The sequence below is a fragment of the Corvus brachyrhynchos genome, unplaced genomic scaffold (genome assembly GCF_000691975.1).
Source record: "Corvus brachyrhynchos isolate BGI_N302 unplaced genomic scaffold, ASM69197v1 scaffold285, whole genome shotgun sequence".
Taxonomy (NCBI): domain Eukaryota; kingdom Metazoa; phylum Chordata; class Aves; order Passeriformes; family Corvidae; genus Corvus; species Corvus brachyrhynchos.
In genome coordinates, this window is record NW_008238323.1 from 988,397 (window position 1) to 1,006,278 (window position 17,882).

Sequence of the window (17,882 nt, forward strand, 5' to 3'; positions counted from 1 at the left end):
TGGAGATGCAGGTCCCCCAGTGCTACTGTCTGAGTCGTTTTGCTGACCCAAGGCAGCTAAAAATAGAGGCAAGTAGATAAAACATCGCCCTCTCTCCTGACAAACCACATTAGTAACTAAGTGTGGCCTCAGAGAACCAGATTAGCGTGGCACAGCTGGATCTTCCACAGCCTGCCCGATGCTCTTCCTGCGACCAAGGGCCTCCATGACACTGCTCTGCCTTATCTACATTTCAGGAACCTCCCCTGACAGCCTTCCCCTCGCTGGGACACTGAAAAGGTCTTTCTTTTCTACCTAGTGCTTTATTTGTATCTAAGGCATAAGGGTACCTTTGGGATTCCTAGCCCTTCACCATCCCGAAATGTATCTAATAGCTTTAGAGGGGGAGTTAGGCAGAAGATGGAGTTTCTTTAAGAAAATAAATTTGACCCCTGCCCCATTTTCTGCTTCACCATGGATGAATAATCATAGGAAAACACATCACCAGGATGCTCCCAGCATCCTTCTCAACCCCACATTTATTAGGGTTAAGCGAGACCCCAGCACAGCTCTTGGTCACTGAGCCTAGAAAAGATGGACAGGTAATTTATGGCAATCGGTCCCTTTCTACCCCAGACTTTGCCCTTCACTCTTGGGGGCGCATAGGGCTCTTCATGTCCTACTGCAGGAATGGGGAAGCTGCCCCAGCCTTAATGGGCTCCTGAACCTCACCAAAAGCCAACAAGAGTGAAACCTTCTCATGCTTTTCTGCCAGGCTCCTAAACTGGCCCTTGCTGAGCAGTGCCCTCAGCTGGATCCTCCTGCCTCATTCCTTGCTCTCTCGAATTATGCACCCTTCTTTATCCCTCACTCTTTCTGCTCCTCCTGGGTCTCCTCCTCCAGTCCAGGGCTGCAATTAAAAGTCCAGATCTCTTCCGTTTCCCATGGAGAGTCACAGACTCACCGCTGCCAGAGGGGGGATTTCAAACCTTCTTCTGTGATGTGTCTCACCTCCAGTCCTTGGCCTTGCCTAAACTTTCCCAGCCCTTTCTTGTGGCTAGGAAGAGAGCTCTTCTTAGGATGCATCATCAAGAGAGTTGGGTAAATCTGGAATGCAGGTGCCGTTTCCAGCAACGTATGTTTCCCTGGAGCATTTGGCTGTCTCCTAATGGGAAAATTGTCTGCTAGGATGAATCCAAGGCCCCAAAGCTCTGAGCTCTTTGAAAAACATTACACCTGAGTCTACCATTTGAGGCAGGTAAGCAACACGGTTCGTGTTTGGGGTTTTTTGGTAGAAAAATAACCAGAGGTGCAGAGATCCTGAGGTACACAACATACCCGCAACAAAATTTTAGTCATCTCCCAGGCTTCTTGCTCTTGCCAAGCTTTCCCATTTCCTTCTGTTGCAGCACAGGAATGCTGCACGCAGCTGGAACACAGCTCAATGAAAGATGCTGTGGATAGTATCCTCGCGCTGCACACCAGCACTCGCCAATGTGACCTTGGTTAAAATTGGAAGCCATCCCAGATCTTTCCCCTTCACTAATATATTTAGAAGCCTGCGCTGAGCCTGGCAGAGCAGCACTAACCTGCGCACTCACAGGGTGTCAGAATAAATGTGCCGTGATAGATAGCTTAGGAACTGCAAGGCTACAGCAGAGCAGCAGGCGCGGGATTGGGCTGGGCTGGGGGATCCAGGAGGCATCATCTGGACCTTGGGTAAAGGCTCACAGAGGGACAAATGATAAACTGCCCATCCCAGAGGCTGCCCAGGGATGTCTGTGCTGGCTTTGATGGAGTCCAATGCACCACACTGGTGGGACTGGCTCAAAGACACCTTTCAGAGCTGTCTGTACATGAGGCTTGAGGATTTGGAGCCTTGTGGAGATGAATGCCAGGATTTGCCTCTCTTGTGCACTTCCCAAATCCTTTTGCTACTGAAGTGAAATACCTTGGCAGGAGGTTATTTCTCTTTCAGGAGCATGAGAGCTGGGAGCAGCAAGCTTTTCTACAAAAGTAGAAAAGAGAATCCTGAATGTGGTTCAGAGGCAGAAAGATGACAACAGCTCAGCAGGTATCCCTGAGATCCACTGCACAACAGCAGTGGGCACACAGTTAACATGCAGCAACAGCATATGTAGGCTTGGTTCTCTCCACTGCAGAAGTTCAATTACCCAGCAGAAACTTTGCTACTTTTGCATGCTGGAATTCAGGCAAAGCTGAGTCCAGTGTCTGCACTATGGATTGTTCAACAGAGGCAGGCTGACAGGAGGACTAGTACAGTATAGTTTCCCCAGCTGGATCTCCCTCCTCTGTCTCTTACTGCAATCTTCAAGGCTGTGAAGGAAACAGCATTTCTATATTCTCAGGTAACTTCTCCTGGAAGACTGGAATACGAAAAAAAGCCCTCCAAACAATTCATATTCAATCTGCACATCATATTGTTTTCAAGGCAGTGGATGTGTCTTTGGAGAAGTCTTAATGTATGACTGCTGAGAGAGCATATGCAAACTCATTTGTTAATACTTGAGCCTACTAACTGGAACAAAAACCATCCTACCCTTTCCTTACAGGAATACATTTTTATTATAGCTCTGGAAGACAGTCATACATTTATCTAAGCTGCATGTGAGAAGAAAGTGTTATTTGTAGCTTTCCCCCCTAGGATATACATCTGTACAGGATAGCATGTGATTCAGCACAGAGGTTCTGCAAAATTAGTCTGTGTACACCTGTAGCCTGCGAGCAGTTTTGACAGTTATTGCCTCAGAGCATGACTCAAAGGAACAAGACAGTAAACCAGATAAAGGAATCTTCTTTTTTTCTCAATACAGTTTTTATTGTAAAAAGAAGGGTTAATGAAACTTTAGTTTCAGTAAGGAAATTATAAATTCATATTTTAAATACGTAAATATGAAAAAATAACCATTCAGCAACTATCAAAACGTTTTATCAATGGCTGGCACTCAGGGCATTTTCCCTCATTTTCATCCATCATCCACAGCAATCAAAAAATCAGTTTTTTTGGTAATCCTGAAAAGTGTAAATCACATTGTTAGCAAAGTATAAAGTCCAGCCCCCTCCCAAAGTTTGATACCATTCTCAAGATACATCTACTCTTGGCTTCTAAATGCTGTTTACGACAGTGGCAGTACATGATGACATTTTCTAACAAGATCTCTGAAAGACTGCCAGAATCAAAGCTCACTTGAATCAGTATGTGTATTCCAAAAGTAACAAATTCTGTAATTAAGTATTAACCACATTTAGGATACATGTAAATATTTTTCTTTGTTCATATAAAAAGCTAACTAGCCAACTGCTGATATGAAAAACTAACCACTTAATTCTACTTTGAAACCTAAGAAGAGCAAGCTGTTCTAAGGCTTAACCCTGTCCCACCACACACACACACACTCTTAAGGATTTTTCTTACATGCTGTCAAATCCAGGACAAATTCTTAATCTTAGGTATTAATAGAATGTTTTTGGCTTTTTCCCAAACCAATAGTTTTGATATTAGATAGGTTCCTTATGCTGAATTAACACAGGAAAAAATTTAGTGCACCATCCTTTATAATCCCTGTTTTGTGTACCTACAGCTCTGTAAGAATGCATATTAATAGGACTAGAAATAGGTGTTCTGGGGAAGCAGCGCTACTTTTGGTTAAGTGCCAGGGAAGAGACGGGCAGTGATGTCATCACAGAATCAGAGTCTCCACAAACCTCACTGATCAGAAAGAAGTGGTAGCAGTAGATATAAAGCATGCATGCTTAATACTTTTCACAGGCAGTCATCCATCTAGTGATAGTTTTCCCCTGAGAATAGAGGCTGTTTTCTGAGAAGTATTTAAATTTGGTGAATATGCCCCACAGCCTACAGGGGCTTGTTCTTGTGGAAAAGCAGCACACATGGGGATGGTATAAATCTTTATCCTAGCAGTCAGCTCCTGATGCCAATATTTTAGAGGAGGATACCCATCGGCAAGCATGCAGTCTATTCTGCCAAGTTCTGGAGTGCTGCCTCAACAGGGCTAGAGGAAAGAAATGTTCTCTGCAGGATGCAAGCACAGGCCACTCTAAGAATTTCAGGAAATGCAACTTATTTTTCTTTGAAATTACATTTGCACATTCCACCTGCTATAGCAATAAAAACATGCTGTCCTTCAAATTTTATTTAAACCAAGACTTGGAGGATTATTCTTCCAAACCACTATTCAAATTTTAAATTTAGATGGTAATGCCATGTAAGAATAGCAAATGAAATCCAGGGCAGCAGATTTGCTAGCTCTATCACTGGCTCTCTCCTTTAACATTTGTTGGCACTAGAGGAACTACCTTTGAAACCTTCTGGCTCTGTCAGCCCAGCTAAGGTAGTAACAGAACATTATGGAAAATCCACATTAGAAAATACATCATGTCTCCACTTCCTGGTAGAAATGATATTGCTTTTTATACCAATGCTCAAAGGTCTCAAAAAGTAATGCTGACTTCCTTAATGCCTCATTTATAGCCAAAGCATGATCTCTTCTTGTTGAGGATAAGACTTTTGGACAGATGTTAAAGCAATTATTGTTCTAGCTTGCTACAGCTCTGGAAACTCTGCTCATTGTCAAAAGCACAAATTCAAATCATTAAGTCACAGAAATCAAGGAAGCATTTCTCTCTTTTTCCTGTCCTTTAGTTAACAGGCACATTTTAGGGCATATACTCCAAAACACTAAACACAAACCCTCATATGATCTTAGGAAAAGGAACTAAAATGCTTAAATTAATTGCCTACACTATCGTAACTTGCCAAGTTCCCACATGTCAGGTGACCCATAGTACTGGGGTCAGAAAACAGTGTGCAAGTAGTCAGCTGATTGCATTTTTTTTTGAGATTGAAATCTTAAGGTAGTGAACCTAATGTATTTTACTTCTAATTTGACAAAGACTTAGAAACAACAATTCAAAGTGCCTAAAAAGTAAGTTAAACCCTAATAAGGTAGCTGTCCTCTGAACTCAAGACGAAATACACTTTAATCGAAGTAGCTCCATTCAAAAAAAAAAAGTCACTCATATTAAAACTGTCTCATACTGGCAATAACAAAAGGCTGATGCTAACCTGACAGCTTATATCTAGCATATTTCAGAAGACCAACTCTGAGTTTAAGAATCAGTATTTGCCCCCCTAATAGAAGGCCTTAGTAATTTAATGTCAGATATAGGTCTTGAGTCCTGAGCACTTTTCTTTCCACAAAGATATGAAATACATGATACTGCTTGGAGGAGACTGGAGGTGGGTCACAGAAGTGCGCTTAATGTTCCTTATCCAGAGTGTTCTTAACAGTTAACTTCCTTACCTTAAGAGAGAGTGAGCAGAAATCTCTCTTCTGAATCTGATCTACACTCTCCAGCCTATCATTTTACAGAGTATCACACTATGTTTCAGACTCTCTTTTTTTTAAGTGGTGTGAAGTTAAATTACTTCCACCTGAGTAAGATGTCTCAGGAAAAAAAAAGGTTCATCATAACAGCCTATAATTTACTGGGCAGTACCACTCTCCATTACAGATATTAATGGAATAGGGTATTTCTTCAAATAGACTCCTAAGCATCACAGAAGAGCCTGTTTTGTGCTAATTCTGTTAGAACACAGAACTAAGTAATTCTGACCCCAAACCAAAGGGCATCAGCCAGTACCCAAGGAATTAGTTCATTCAGAGAGTTTTTCTTCTGAAACACTGGAAGCATTCCATTCTCTCTGAGCACATAGCTCCTATTTAAAACTGGTGACATATTAGGAAGTTACCTTGATCTATTCCTTCTATTCTTTTCCTTTTTAAATTTAAAAGTGCATTTTGTTGCTCCTTTGCAGCTTCTGCAGGACAGTTGGGTCTTGGCAGCTGATTTCCTGGAGTAGGTCCTGGTCGGTTACTAAAATACTTCTGTTTCAATGCCTTAATGATAATGGAAGAAAAAGAACCAAGTAATTAATATGAAGTGCCAAAACAACATTTATAAAGAGGTTACAGAGAAACAAAGCACTTGCAATTGGGACTTAAAAACTACTTGAAAACTTTTGTACTACAGGGTGGCCTTGGGGCAAATAGAGATTGTGTTCTCAATTACTGTCCACCCCACCTGGACCTGTAAAGCAAGGGATAATTGTGTACTCTTATTTTTAACTAGTGCTCAGACATCCTGACAAAACTAGATTATTTTGAAAAAGTCTTGTGTAAGCAGCTTCTAGCTATGAAAAGCTTACATTCTGAATAGATGAGATGAGGATAAAGAAGAAAGTAGGAATAAAGAAAAATTAAAGGAATATATCTGAAGTCTTGATCACATTTAGGATCTGGACACCAGCTGTTTTGTAAGCTTTTAAGATGGGTCTTTCCCCCATATTTCTTTAACTGTGCTGTTTCTACTCTAAACTGTGAGGAAGACATCACTTTCATTAGAGCAGAAGACAAACACTAGCCACAGCAAGGTTGGTTTCATGTAGTGGAATTACATACCTTACTTTAAATTTTAGGAACCATGAAGTGTGGTTAACAAAAAATGGCTGTCTCTTAGGTAATCATACTCCTGCTAATGCCAGTTACATGATATTCAACGTCAGCTATAAATCAAACCAACACACTTAGCACAAGCTGTTTCCTGTCTTAAACTGCGGCATTGTCAATGAAAAGTTTACACTAGAAAAGTAACGTACATTCAAGTCACTATCCTACAATATGACCTAAAAATTACTTCATTCATATGAACTACTACAGTGGTGTCCCAAGCATAGCAGAACTAATTACCTGGAAACTTACACTGAATGTTCTTAAAGATGGTGGCCAAAACAGCCTGAATGTGCTCTGAAAAAATCTTCTAGTAAAAAGATACATAACACATGCACTAATCTCTGGATTCAGATCCGCTGTGTCCAACCAGCAACGAGGGAGTCCTGGACCTAAGGGGACAGCTGTTTCTTGCATGCTTCCTTATCAGTGTGAAGTATCAGAAATACAGTTTTCAAACTGCCAACTGGTATATATTCCTCATCACAGAAATCAGTACTCTGAACCAGAATATTCTGCAAGATTTTTCTTCTAAGTCCTTCATTTCTCCTCATCAGGGAGTAGTGAAATTGAAAGTATAATGGAAAAGGATAATTAGATAAGAATGATGGTTTAAATCACCACAGAATTTTATGTTTAAAAAGCACCATAAAAGTTTAAATGATATTGAAGAAGAGACTGGATGAAGTAAGGAGGAAAACCTTTCAAACCCAGGGAATAAGATAAGCTATGTTAAAACTTAACCTTCAAGTTTTAGGTGACTGAATTTAGCATGTCAAATATGACTGTTGGAAGGTCATGGCTCATACACTTTTAGTTGTCTACCTTCACTTTACACTGGGAATGGAGATGATCAGTTAGCATTACCCATGCCTTTAAGAGTTCTTGTTGGAGTTTTCGGTGAGCAAATGAGATGGGGAGCCTGGACAGACATTCCAGGAGCCTTTTTTATTATTTTATTCTGGCATCAGTCTCATGTACAAAGTTGAGACAGAAGAGATGGTACAAGGCTCACGTCATCACAGGCAGCCAAAGACTTCCTTGTTACACAGCATTCTTAAAAGCTTTTTAACCAATAGCATGCTTCTAAAATTTACAGACAACTGTTTTAACCAATCTTCAGTAACGCACATACAGCTGTTGTACACAATACTTGCTTGTTATGCCTTATATAATAATGCACAATATTCCATTATTAGGCTTAAACTTATCTATCTTGCTAAGCATATTTTTTGCAACTTCAAAACTTATCCCAGCCAAACCTAGAAACTCTAATCATTGTTTTAATGTCCTTGCTTGCTATATAATTGTATCTTCTTCTATCTTCAAGTTTTTGCAGCCAGAGCTGATTCCTAAATTCTTTTGCTTTATTTCTGAAACCTGCTTTTGTCTCACACCTAAGAGCTTTTCCACCTTTTGTGTTTCCCACAAGTTCTCTCTATAGAACACTGGGATTATGTTTCTAGTAATTAATGTGATGTTTCATTTCAAACTTGGCTTACTGGCTTCAAAACACATTTATGTGATATTAACAGTAGGTTAATGGACATTAGGAGATAACCCAAATGTACTATACCTGAGTAGCTGTAACTCTAGTGTTAGGATTAAAAGTGAATAAGCCTTGAAGAAGATTGAGCAGATCATCACCAGCTGCACTGAAGATATGTTGAAGTGGCATTCCAGGGAAAGGCTTAAATGTGACATAATCTGGAAGACTTGTCATCCCCTACAAAGACCAAAAATGAAATGTCTGTTTTTTCCTTAGAAGGAGTTCAGCTTTTCACAGAAAGGGAACCTCATATGGCTGTCTTTCAGCAGAAGCAATTCATCTTTCAAAACACCTTGCTAATACTTGGTCACTGAAATAAAATAAATGTAGGGATAGTAGGTCATAAAAGCTTTTTTTTTTTAATAACTGTTACAGTTGTTTCACACTTTCCCTTTCCAAATGATCTGTCCTTCCCCTGCTTTAGTTGTGACCAGTTCAAAAAGAAAAACGGCTAAAGGAAGCATGAAAGAATTTTAGACTGGGTCAGACAAATGAAATACAACTTCCTTTAATGAACTGACGTGGTGGGAGGGAAAAGATTCACAGAAGAGTCAGTCTTCACTTTCTCTACATTAATAAAAGTTAGCTGAATATCGTGTGCATTTTGATTTTAAATGCACAACTGAAACTTTATTTGGGCAATGGGAGGAGGGAAGGAAAACATGCACCAAGAAGTTAAACAAAAGATTAACTGCATACTCTTTTGTTCAGTAGGTATGAAATCAATACCACTGTGTTCACATTCTAGCATAAAAATTACACAGATAATTGTAACAATTACCCAAACATAATACTTTAGTAATGTTTTAAGTATTTAAACCCCTAGTTGTCACACTGCAAGTTTGTCCAAGTAAAAGAAAATACTAACACTAGGTCAAAAATGTGTTTAATCAGTTATCATCTTGATAGTAAAGATTTCAATTATTAAAATGTATGTGTTTGGAAATGAACTTGGGAATGCATCATCTTAGTTGTGTTAGCCAATGTCCTATTCTCTCTTTTCCCCACCTGTATCTTAAATCTTCCTCTCCAAAGGAAGCAGAAACGTCATTGCAAAAACTTTCATGTGTTTTATTTAGAATCCTGGAGCAATATCAGAATTGTGTGGGGCTAGCAGTGCCTCACACAGCATTTCTCCATTTGGCTACAGATCCATTTTGTCATCACATACCATAGCATTCCAGGACCATTTACACTAAGGAAAAGCTGCACGGAGAGGGAGCAGACGTGAACAAGTCCAGCAAGTGCTTCCACAACTCAACAACAAAACACAACAGCATGATCAGGGAATTCAGGACTCCATGTGCCTGTCAGCTGGTACAAGTTGCTCATCAGACATTATGTCCCACTTCCAATCAGTCTGTTTAATAACCATGGTTAGGTAGGTCATTGCGTGGCCCGACAATAAGTTTGGCCTGGTATTACCCAATTTGCTGTCATCTCAGATAACTGTACTACTAATTTGTATTTGTTACAGGACCATTGTTGAGGTACATTGTTTATCCTTAAAGCTGTTGGTCTGCGTTTCTCACTATCCCCAAACTGTAATTTACCCAGTCCAACTTAGGTCCCCACAAATGGTTCCTACTTCTGCAAGTGATTAAAGCCTTCTAGGTTAAAGCACGCTAATTAAATAAGTATCTCAAAAACATTAACCAGCAACAATAATCTCACACCAGTAGCCATAGGAAACGGTGCACACAGAAAGAAATCAAGTGCTGTTACTGTTGCCATTGACCAGTGGTTTGCCAAGAGAAACAACAAATCTCAGCTGCTTCATGAGATGCAACTGCCTTCTGTAAATCTACCCAAGTATTCTGGTATAACCATTTAATTTCAAGAGCTAAAATAGAGAGTAGCAAGTAAATGCAATGTCAGTCTGTTAAACAAAAAGACTCACAGGCCACTGTTCTTCTGTAGGAGTGCCCAGTGTTTCAAATATCCTTGTCAGCTGGTCAAGATCAGAGTCTCCAGGCAAAAAAGGAACCTGGGAGAAGGACACGGCATTTGATTGAATTAACTTCTGAACTTCAATTTTAGAAAGAAGCTTTGAGTGATACCTCACAACTGCAAGGCAAAAGCCCTCTGTATACCATCTCCTCACAAAAAGGTACACTGGATATTTGAGGCATTCTAGTCATGCCCAAATAGATTCTGAAGGTTTCCTGAACCCAGGCTTGATATCACTGACTTGACAGCAGACAGCTGAAACAGAAGATTACACCACAACCACATTAATGTAAAATAACTAAACAGAAAATATTTTATATCTCAGTTGTCAGCTTAAAGTCAGTTGGTCATGGCGATCTTTTCACCACCTGTTCTCTGGATTGCAGAAGTTAGCCTTATGAAATGAAATGAAATGAAAGCGTGAGGGAGAGTAGAGACCCACTACGACAGAAAACTGTCTGATCAGTGTCACATCTCATTTAAGCAAAGAAGAAGACTGAAAAGGGGATATCTGCCATCCAACTTGTAGCTAGCATATCAGGCACACAATGCAAGTAAAAAGACACTTGGTGACCAAAGCAAATTTATGAAGAATTAGAGGAACTGTTGTATTAATTAGGACAGAAACACCACAATGAATATTCCTAGTAGACAGCAAACTTCATTTCAGCACCACAAAAGCCCCTTGAATACACACTGCTTTCATTAAAAGCTCCCAAAAGTTGCCTTGTCCTGAAAAAGGACACACACATTTCAAAATATCACAGTGATAAAAACCGAACCATAATACACTTTCTGTTTTGTGACAAACCAAAGAATCAACTGAATTCAAGAGTTATTTGCTTTTTAACTTTGCTTAAATGTATTCAACTTTAGCAGGTCTAATGCATATTTATGTACACATCACCAGGGCTGCTTAAAGAGCCACTGTACATTTCTATGTCTGAATTGCCAATCAAATTGAACCAGCACACCTATTTGGTGTGACCAATGAAGGCGAAAGGTTTCTTTCAAGGTGTTTTCACACAGAAAGCTCTCCAGTCTGGTTATGATATGGCCACAAAAACATTCTAAGTAAGGTGCAGAAACCAAGCAGAAGCTACTTAATCATGGAAGATAAATTATGCTGCAGGCTACTTCATGCCTTCAGCTGTGTCTGTGCCCCAGCCCTCCACTGGTCCCCTCACACTTTCATGTCTTCTCCAAAGAGCTGTATGATAAACATTCTACTTCCATGGAAAATATTCAAGTACCATTACATCTGTGTACCACACTCAGGAGTGCCATAGGATTATCCTGATATTTAACCCTCAGCTTCATTCCAGTATTGTCAACCAATTGCAGTTTAGAAAAACATTACTCTTTCATTCACTACAAATAAACCCACAATTAAGGTACCGGTGATTATAATTGAGGGACAGAGTATAAGGGACAGCCCATGTACGGCATCTGTGATATTACATTTCTAGAAGGATAATGGACCAAAATAGATGTCTGTGGACTGCTAGCATTACCTACTTGGCTTCTTCCAAGGCAAGACTGTGACAGTTTGTTTCAACTATTTTACCCAGCTGTTTTTAAAGACTGCCAGTGCTTCTGATGTTCTTGAAACCTCAGTCTATTCCAAAAAACCACTTTCATTACAGCTAACAAGCTTTTGGAAAGTTTCTTCTAGCTTGTCTTCTAGCCTGCTAACCTGGTGCTGTTAGCAGGAAAGAAGAAACCCACATAAAAAGCCATCATGCACGGAAGGGCAAATACAAAATGCTTACATTTCAATACTTACTCTGAGGAGCAATTCAGCTAAAATACAACCAACAGCCCACATATCAACACCAACACCATACATTCTAGCCCCAAACAATAGTTCTGGGGCTCGGTACCACCTGAAAAGAAAACACATTTTGGAAGAATCACCTGGCTTTGCTCATATCAAGTGCTATGTATTGTAGCAATGCAAAAGCTAAAAAAAAAAAGGGTATTACTTCTGCCTATATATTTTTCAGACAATGAAAACCTGTATTCTGCAAATTGTTTTGTTTAAAAAAGAATGAACAAATTTGTCACACCTCACCATAGGGTCACCTACAACCACAGATTAACTACAGTTTCAACTGACCTGATTACAAGTACTGAACTGCAGACATGCAAGGAAGAAAGTTTTTAACATGCAGGTAAACTGAAATTTTCTTAAAATTTTATGTTGAATGAATCACAGCAATACAGAATTCCTCCCATTTTCCAAGAATCTCCATATCAACAGACCTAAGTACAGAGACTACTTTTATGCAAAATGAGCCTTGTTGTTTTGAAACAACTACTTACACTGCCTAAGAACAATCAAGTTTAATGAAATGACACTGCATTTGAAACTACTGTAGAATTTCTGTCTTTTGAATAAAGGTCTTAAACCAGCTTTGCCTGAATAGTTTTAGCATTACAGCAGTCAGAAAGCAACACATTGCACATTTTGCAGCTCCTTATATATATAAGCATGCCATATAAAACATTTATAAATAAGTTAATTGGTTCAACTGTTTGTCTCAAAATAGGTAATGTGGCTAGCTCCAAAAATGGTTCTAGGTCTCGTGATTATCAGAAAATAGCAGCTGTCTTGCTCCAAAATCCAGGCTTGTAAGTAGATACATACTATTTACACACATTTCAAATAGTATAATTTTGATAGATACCAGAACAAACTCCACAGATGCATATTCTAGCAGTTCTTATGGAGACTTTGTTAAACAATGCTTCCCTGTGGTTTTTTTTTTAATGTAGCTCTTACCACATCACATGAGATAGATGCCACTCTGAATATGTTGATTTGACATGACATATTTCAAGAAACACCTATAAAACAATTAAACAATCTCTGTGTAAGAAACAAAATAGAATGTCTTACCTTGTTACTACCTGGTGTGTATAAACTCTATTTGGGCTTCCAAAAGATTTTGCCAAGCCAAAGTCAGCCAATTTTAAAACTCCATTTTCATCTAGCAACAAGTTATTTGGTTTAAGATCCTGTCAGTATAGAAAACAAATTACGGCATTTGTCAGGATTGATAAAAACAGACATATAATGAATCTCCTGGCAGACACATCATAACAGTATTGTAAAATGAAAGATTTGATTCTATCCTAAAACCTACATTGTGAGCAAAAAAATTTAAACCCCCCAGGAATTAAGTATTCCATCATATATGAAAATCATAGTGGGACAGACTCATTTAAATATTAACACATTTATGTAGTAGAGTTTAAAAAAGGCATTTGATAGGTTTTACCTTTCCTGCAGGTACAGCATTTATGTTATCTGCATAGGCGACAACTGAATAACAAAAAGACCTGGCCAATACTTCAAATAACTGCAGAAATCACAGAAGTCACACAGTTCAATACAGTAGCAACATCTTGTGGGTTGACCTCTGGCCAACAGAAAAGTATCCACACAGTCATTTGCTCATTCTATTCTCATCCCACATGCCACCTTCAGCGGTATAGGGAAGAGAAGATCAAAAGAAAATTCTAGGAGCAATATAAAGGCAGTATAACAGGTGAAGGAAAGAAGAAAAAATCCAAGCAAACAAGCAAGGCAATGGAAATCCTTCACCACCTCCCAAAAGGAGTACAATACGTGGTCTGCAAACAACAGCCACCTTGGAAACCAAAATTCCCCTTTTTTCCTCTACCCCAGTTTTTACTGCTGAGCAAGGCATTACAGGGCATGCAGTATTCCTCTGGACAACTTGGGTCATCTGCCTCAGCCGTGTCTCGTCCTTAATTAATTCTTGCCTATCTCAAGCCTATGCATCAGGGCAAGGGCAGAGTGGGAAAAAGAGAAAGCCTTGACACTGCCTGATACAAAGGAGAAAGCCTCAAGAGCCCAGCTGCTGTGAAAAAAGTCCAATCCAACCCAGTCAGACCCAGTTAATAGTGATAATTACCGTCATATCTAACTGGAGAACCTTTTATGTAAGTATCGAAGTCATAACCACATCAGTAATTCTTAACATTTCTGGTACTGCTATTATCTTTCCAAAACACTAAATATGAATGCCTATGGAACGAGAATGTCTGAACTCCAAAACTACCTTCATTAGACTTAAGACTCTAATTCTAGCCAATGTGATTTTTGTTGCAGGATGAAGGCTGTCAATTTAGTACATGCTTACCCTGTGTAGAATCCAATGCTGATGCAAATATTCTAATCCTTGAAGTGTCATCAGCATATATGCCTTGATGTGAGACTGTGTCAACACAATACTCGTATCCTTTATAATAACCTGGAAAGTGTTAAAGTGATGGCAAAACTTGGCACACAAGACAAACTTATTTCCACTCTTTCTGCTCAATAGTCATTTCAGCAAAGTACAAATTAACAGTCACATATTCTCTACCATTTCACCCTTTTTTCAGAAAAATAGGCCTGCTCTGGAGACCAGAAATTGAAATGGGGCATCCAGATAGATTATATGAACTTTGCATAACCTGCCAATGAAAAAATGTGTGGGAAACAGAAGTTTAGTATTTAATCTCAGTTCCATGTTGATACCCAAACTTCCAAGACAAAGATGTACACATACAAATGATAAATGTGTCAGTAAACCTGAAATTATGCTTCCACTTATTCCTTTCTCTTTGCAACCTAAGCAACTCATCTTTGTAAATACAATGGTTTCCTCTTCTGTTTCCAAAAAGACCAGAAGTTATGGCCACTTCACTGTATTTTAAAAAATCTATTTAAGTTTTCTACATTCTTTGATTTTTAACATTAAAATTCTATGCGAACACCCCAAAGCTTGTTTGTTAATACTACTGTCCTGTTCAGTAGTAGCCTTTCATAAGTTGTTTGAGTTACAGAAGAGGTAAGACAACACAAATTTCACGTATGCAGCATATGATTAATCACAACAGGCAGCAGTCTCAGTGGCAGCCTGAGTGATACCACAATACAGTTTAAAGACTGCACATCATCAAAGACCACAGCATCAGTAGTACAAGATTATTTTATTTTTCTTTTAACACCAATCTTCTTCATCTCTAAACGCTGCATAGCTACTGTGTAAACAGAATGAATCCTCCAAAAGTCTACTTATTACTTTCAATAGCAAAAATCTGACCTAACCTTCTCAAGTCTTGCATTCATTTAAATTTCAGCAAGCTTGTATCTGTAAGGTACTGATTTGCAATTACCTAGCATTGCTACATTTGAAAAAATGTTTTAAGTGCATGTGATTTTCTACCAGCTCATCTCTTGGTATATTTTAGTGTCACACTTACCTGAACATGTCTGATATTATGCTTATCAATTCCCTTCCAGAAGCAATGATCTGTGACAGAGGTTCTACACTCTGACTGGAGTTCCAGAAAACTAACACAGTAAACACAATTTGTTTCTGTAAGATCATGCTGACAAGTATTTAAAAGTAAAGGAATTAAATAAGAACTCATAAAAACTGAAACTACTCAAGCTACTTTTAAGACACGATCTTCATCAACTGACATAATAAAAGCCACCTTTCTAATATGGGCAAATATAAGCCTGTTAAAGCAGCACTTTCACAAACCATCTTAAGATACTGAAATTTAAAAAGTCTTTAAAAATCTTACCTCTAGATCTGTTTCCATAAAATCAAACACCAAACTAATGTTGGACTTGTGTCCAAATGCATCAATAAGCTGCAAAACAATATACATTATGATTAAGTATGCTCTGATTCTTCCAGTTTTCTGAAATTCAACACCATTGTAGTCTGCATGTGGATTTTCAGCTTATTGAGAACTGGTTTAAGTTTTTTGACTTGTAACACAAAAATTCTTACTCAGTTTAGTTTCTTAACTCAATTTCCAAACCAGAAAAAAATCCCCATTAAGTATGGAAATAACATTTTACATGATCACTCTTCCCTCCTGGAGATAGGAAAAAAGAGAAAGAATTAACTTTATCATGTTAACTACAACAGATAATGTAATGCACACCCTATCTTCAAAACTTTGCTGTTCTACAGAACTCCTACCCTTTATTGAGACCAGTTTAAGTTTGCCCATGGATTCAGGTCTGTGTATTTGCTTCCTGATCATAAATTTGCCTAATTCTTCTTTGAACTGTTGATGCAATTTGCTTCTACATTGCCCATGGCAACACATCCTAGAAATTCATTACACACTGAGTGAAGCAGTACAGGTTGCACTCCTGCTGCCAGTAGGTTTTAAACACATCTCTTATTTCTAGTACAGTGGGGTTTGGAAATACCAGTTCTGCATGGACACCACCTATCACTTTGGTTTTGTAGACCTCCCCATTCCCAGCCTATCCCTCTCCAGAGTGATGAATTCCTCACTTTTTCATAAAGAATATTCTCCACCCCTTTGCCATTTCAGTTGGCCTTCTCTGCATATCCTCTAACCTCAACAGCTAAAGCAGCCACTTTGAATGCAAGTTCACAACTCAGAAGAGAACAATGTTTCCACTTTGAGAAGTATATGGAAAACTCGTATTTGGTCTGCTCGATCATATTTGACAGACTTTCTAACTATCACTATGAGCTAACTTCAAAATGTCTTCAGCTCCAGCTGGGTATCTGTAGGTGTAAGTCTACCAATGTGCAACTGAAGCTGAAAAGATGCAGGTTTTACTCCTTCCAACTGAGATTTTAAACATCGTATCTGTGTGCTAAAATCTAACAAGCCACATGACTTCCCCTTTACCACTGCTTAAAAAGCCTGCTTTTTGACTGTCACCAATTCCATATGAAGCAAACAATCAGGTAAATTCAGCACTGTGTTCATTTGCATTTCTATCAGAGATGCAAAACCAAGTAACCTAAATTTTCACAATTCTTCGCACCATTAATATCTACGTAGCCCAAGGCTAAAAACTAAAAGGATTAAAAAAAATACTTGCCTTTGTTATTGAAATAGGCATTTTGCCATAACAATTGTTGAACTACTGAAAGTATTTGAAGACTGATTCTAGAGCTAGCATTTATTTTACTTACACCAATAATATTTGGATGGCTTAGCTCCTGTAACAGTTTTATCTCCCTGAGGGCTGTCCTGTTGATTCCTACATTGATGGAAAGAAGAAATGAAGATGAAAGAACAAAACTAAAAACTCCGAATTAAGCTCCAAATAAACCTGTCATTCTGCTACTCACAGACTATTTACTACTACAAATTGCACTCTTAACACTCAACAACTTATTAAATAACAAGTATATTACCATAACTAAGTAAATTACTGCAGAATAAAAGTGGTCATACGCTTTCTTCCACAGCAAGTCTATTTTACACCACAGCAATAAGGTTTAGTTATGAAGCAACGTGTCTGTATTTTGGAAAAAAGGGAAGGCCTAGCAAAAAAAACCCCCCCCAAAAAACCCCCCACCTTTTTCAGGGTATTGGAAAGCTTGCTTTATTTTTTAAGAAAAGTTTCATCTTGCAAACATCAGTTCCTCAACATGCCTCACTTCCAGAGGGAGGCATTCTGTCAAACATCATGAATAAATCTCTTTTCTTTTTAACATAGTACTATCTAAAAATGCAAGGCACATGTTTTTCTGTATTCATGCTGTAGCATACGTAAGGCATAAAAGAGAGAGTGACCAAAACCTGCTCCTTCTTGCTTGAATCTTTTCACAAGCAGATTTTATAGAGAAAAAATCAAGAGCCAACAGAAAGCAAATGATGCCCTTCAGCAGTCACCCTGATGGCACTATATCAAACCATGATTCCTGCAGGGTACCAGTTCCTCCTTCAAAAATGCTAGTGTGTGGCTTGTATGAAAACTGACTGGTAAGCAACTGCTCCTGTGGTATATCATACAGAAGCTGCAGATGCAAATGAACTCACAA

The 17,882-nt window shown here is 38.7% G+C and overlaps 1 protein-coding gene across 2 annotated transcripts in view; it reads right to left on the reverse strand.

The window, feature by feature from the left end:
• Window positions 1-2,783: 2,783 nt before the first annotated feature.
• CDK7 (cyclin dependent kinase 7) overlaps window positions 2,784-17,882 on the reverse strand; it is a 16,315-nt gene continuing 1,216 nt past the window's right edge. The window contains exons 2-10 of one of the 2 annotated variants that reach the window (XM_008633716.2): window positions 17,028-17,095; window positions 15,640-15,708; window positions 14,202-14,312; window positions 12,932-13,050; window positions 11,816-11,915; window positions 9,980-10,066; window positions 8,107-8,256; window positions 5,774-5,921; window positions 2,784-3,012 (exon numbers count right to left, since the gene is read on the reverse strand). In XM_008633716.2, the coding sequence (XP_008631938.1) occupies window positions 2,987-3,012; window positions 5,774-5,921; window positions 8,107-8,256; window positions 9,980-10,066; window positions 11,816-11,915; window positions 12,932-13,050; window positions 14,202-14,312; window positions 15,640-15,657 (759 nt within the window). In that variant the 5' untranslated portion in view covers window positions 15,658-15,708; window positions 17,028-17,095 and the 3' untranslated portion in view covers window positions 2,784-2,986. The remainder of the gene's footprint in view (window positions 3,013-5,773; window positions 5,922-8,106; window positions 8,257-9,979; window positions 10,067-11,815; window positions 11,916-12,931; window positions 13,051-14,201; window positions 14,313-15,639; window positions 15,709-17,027; window positions 17,096-17,882) is intronic. The other variant, XM_017734336.1, reaches the window with a different exon arrangement.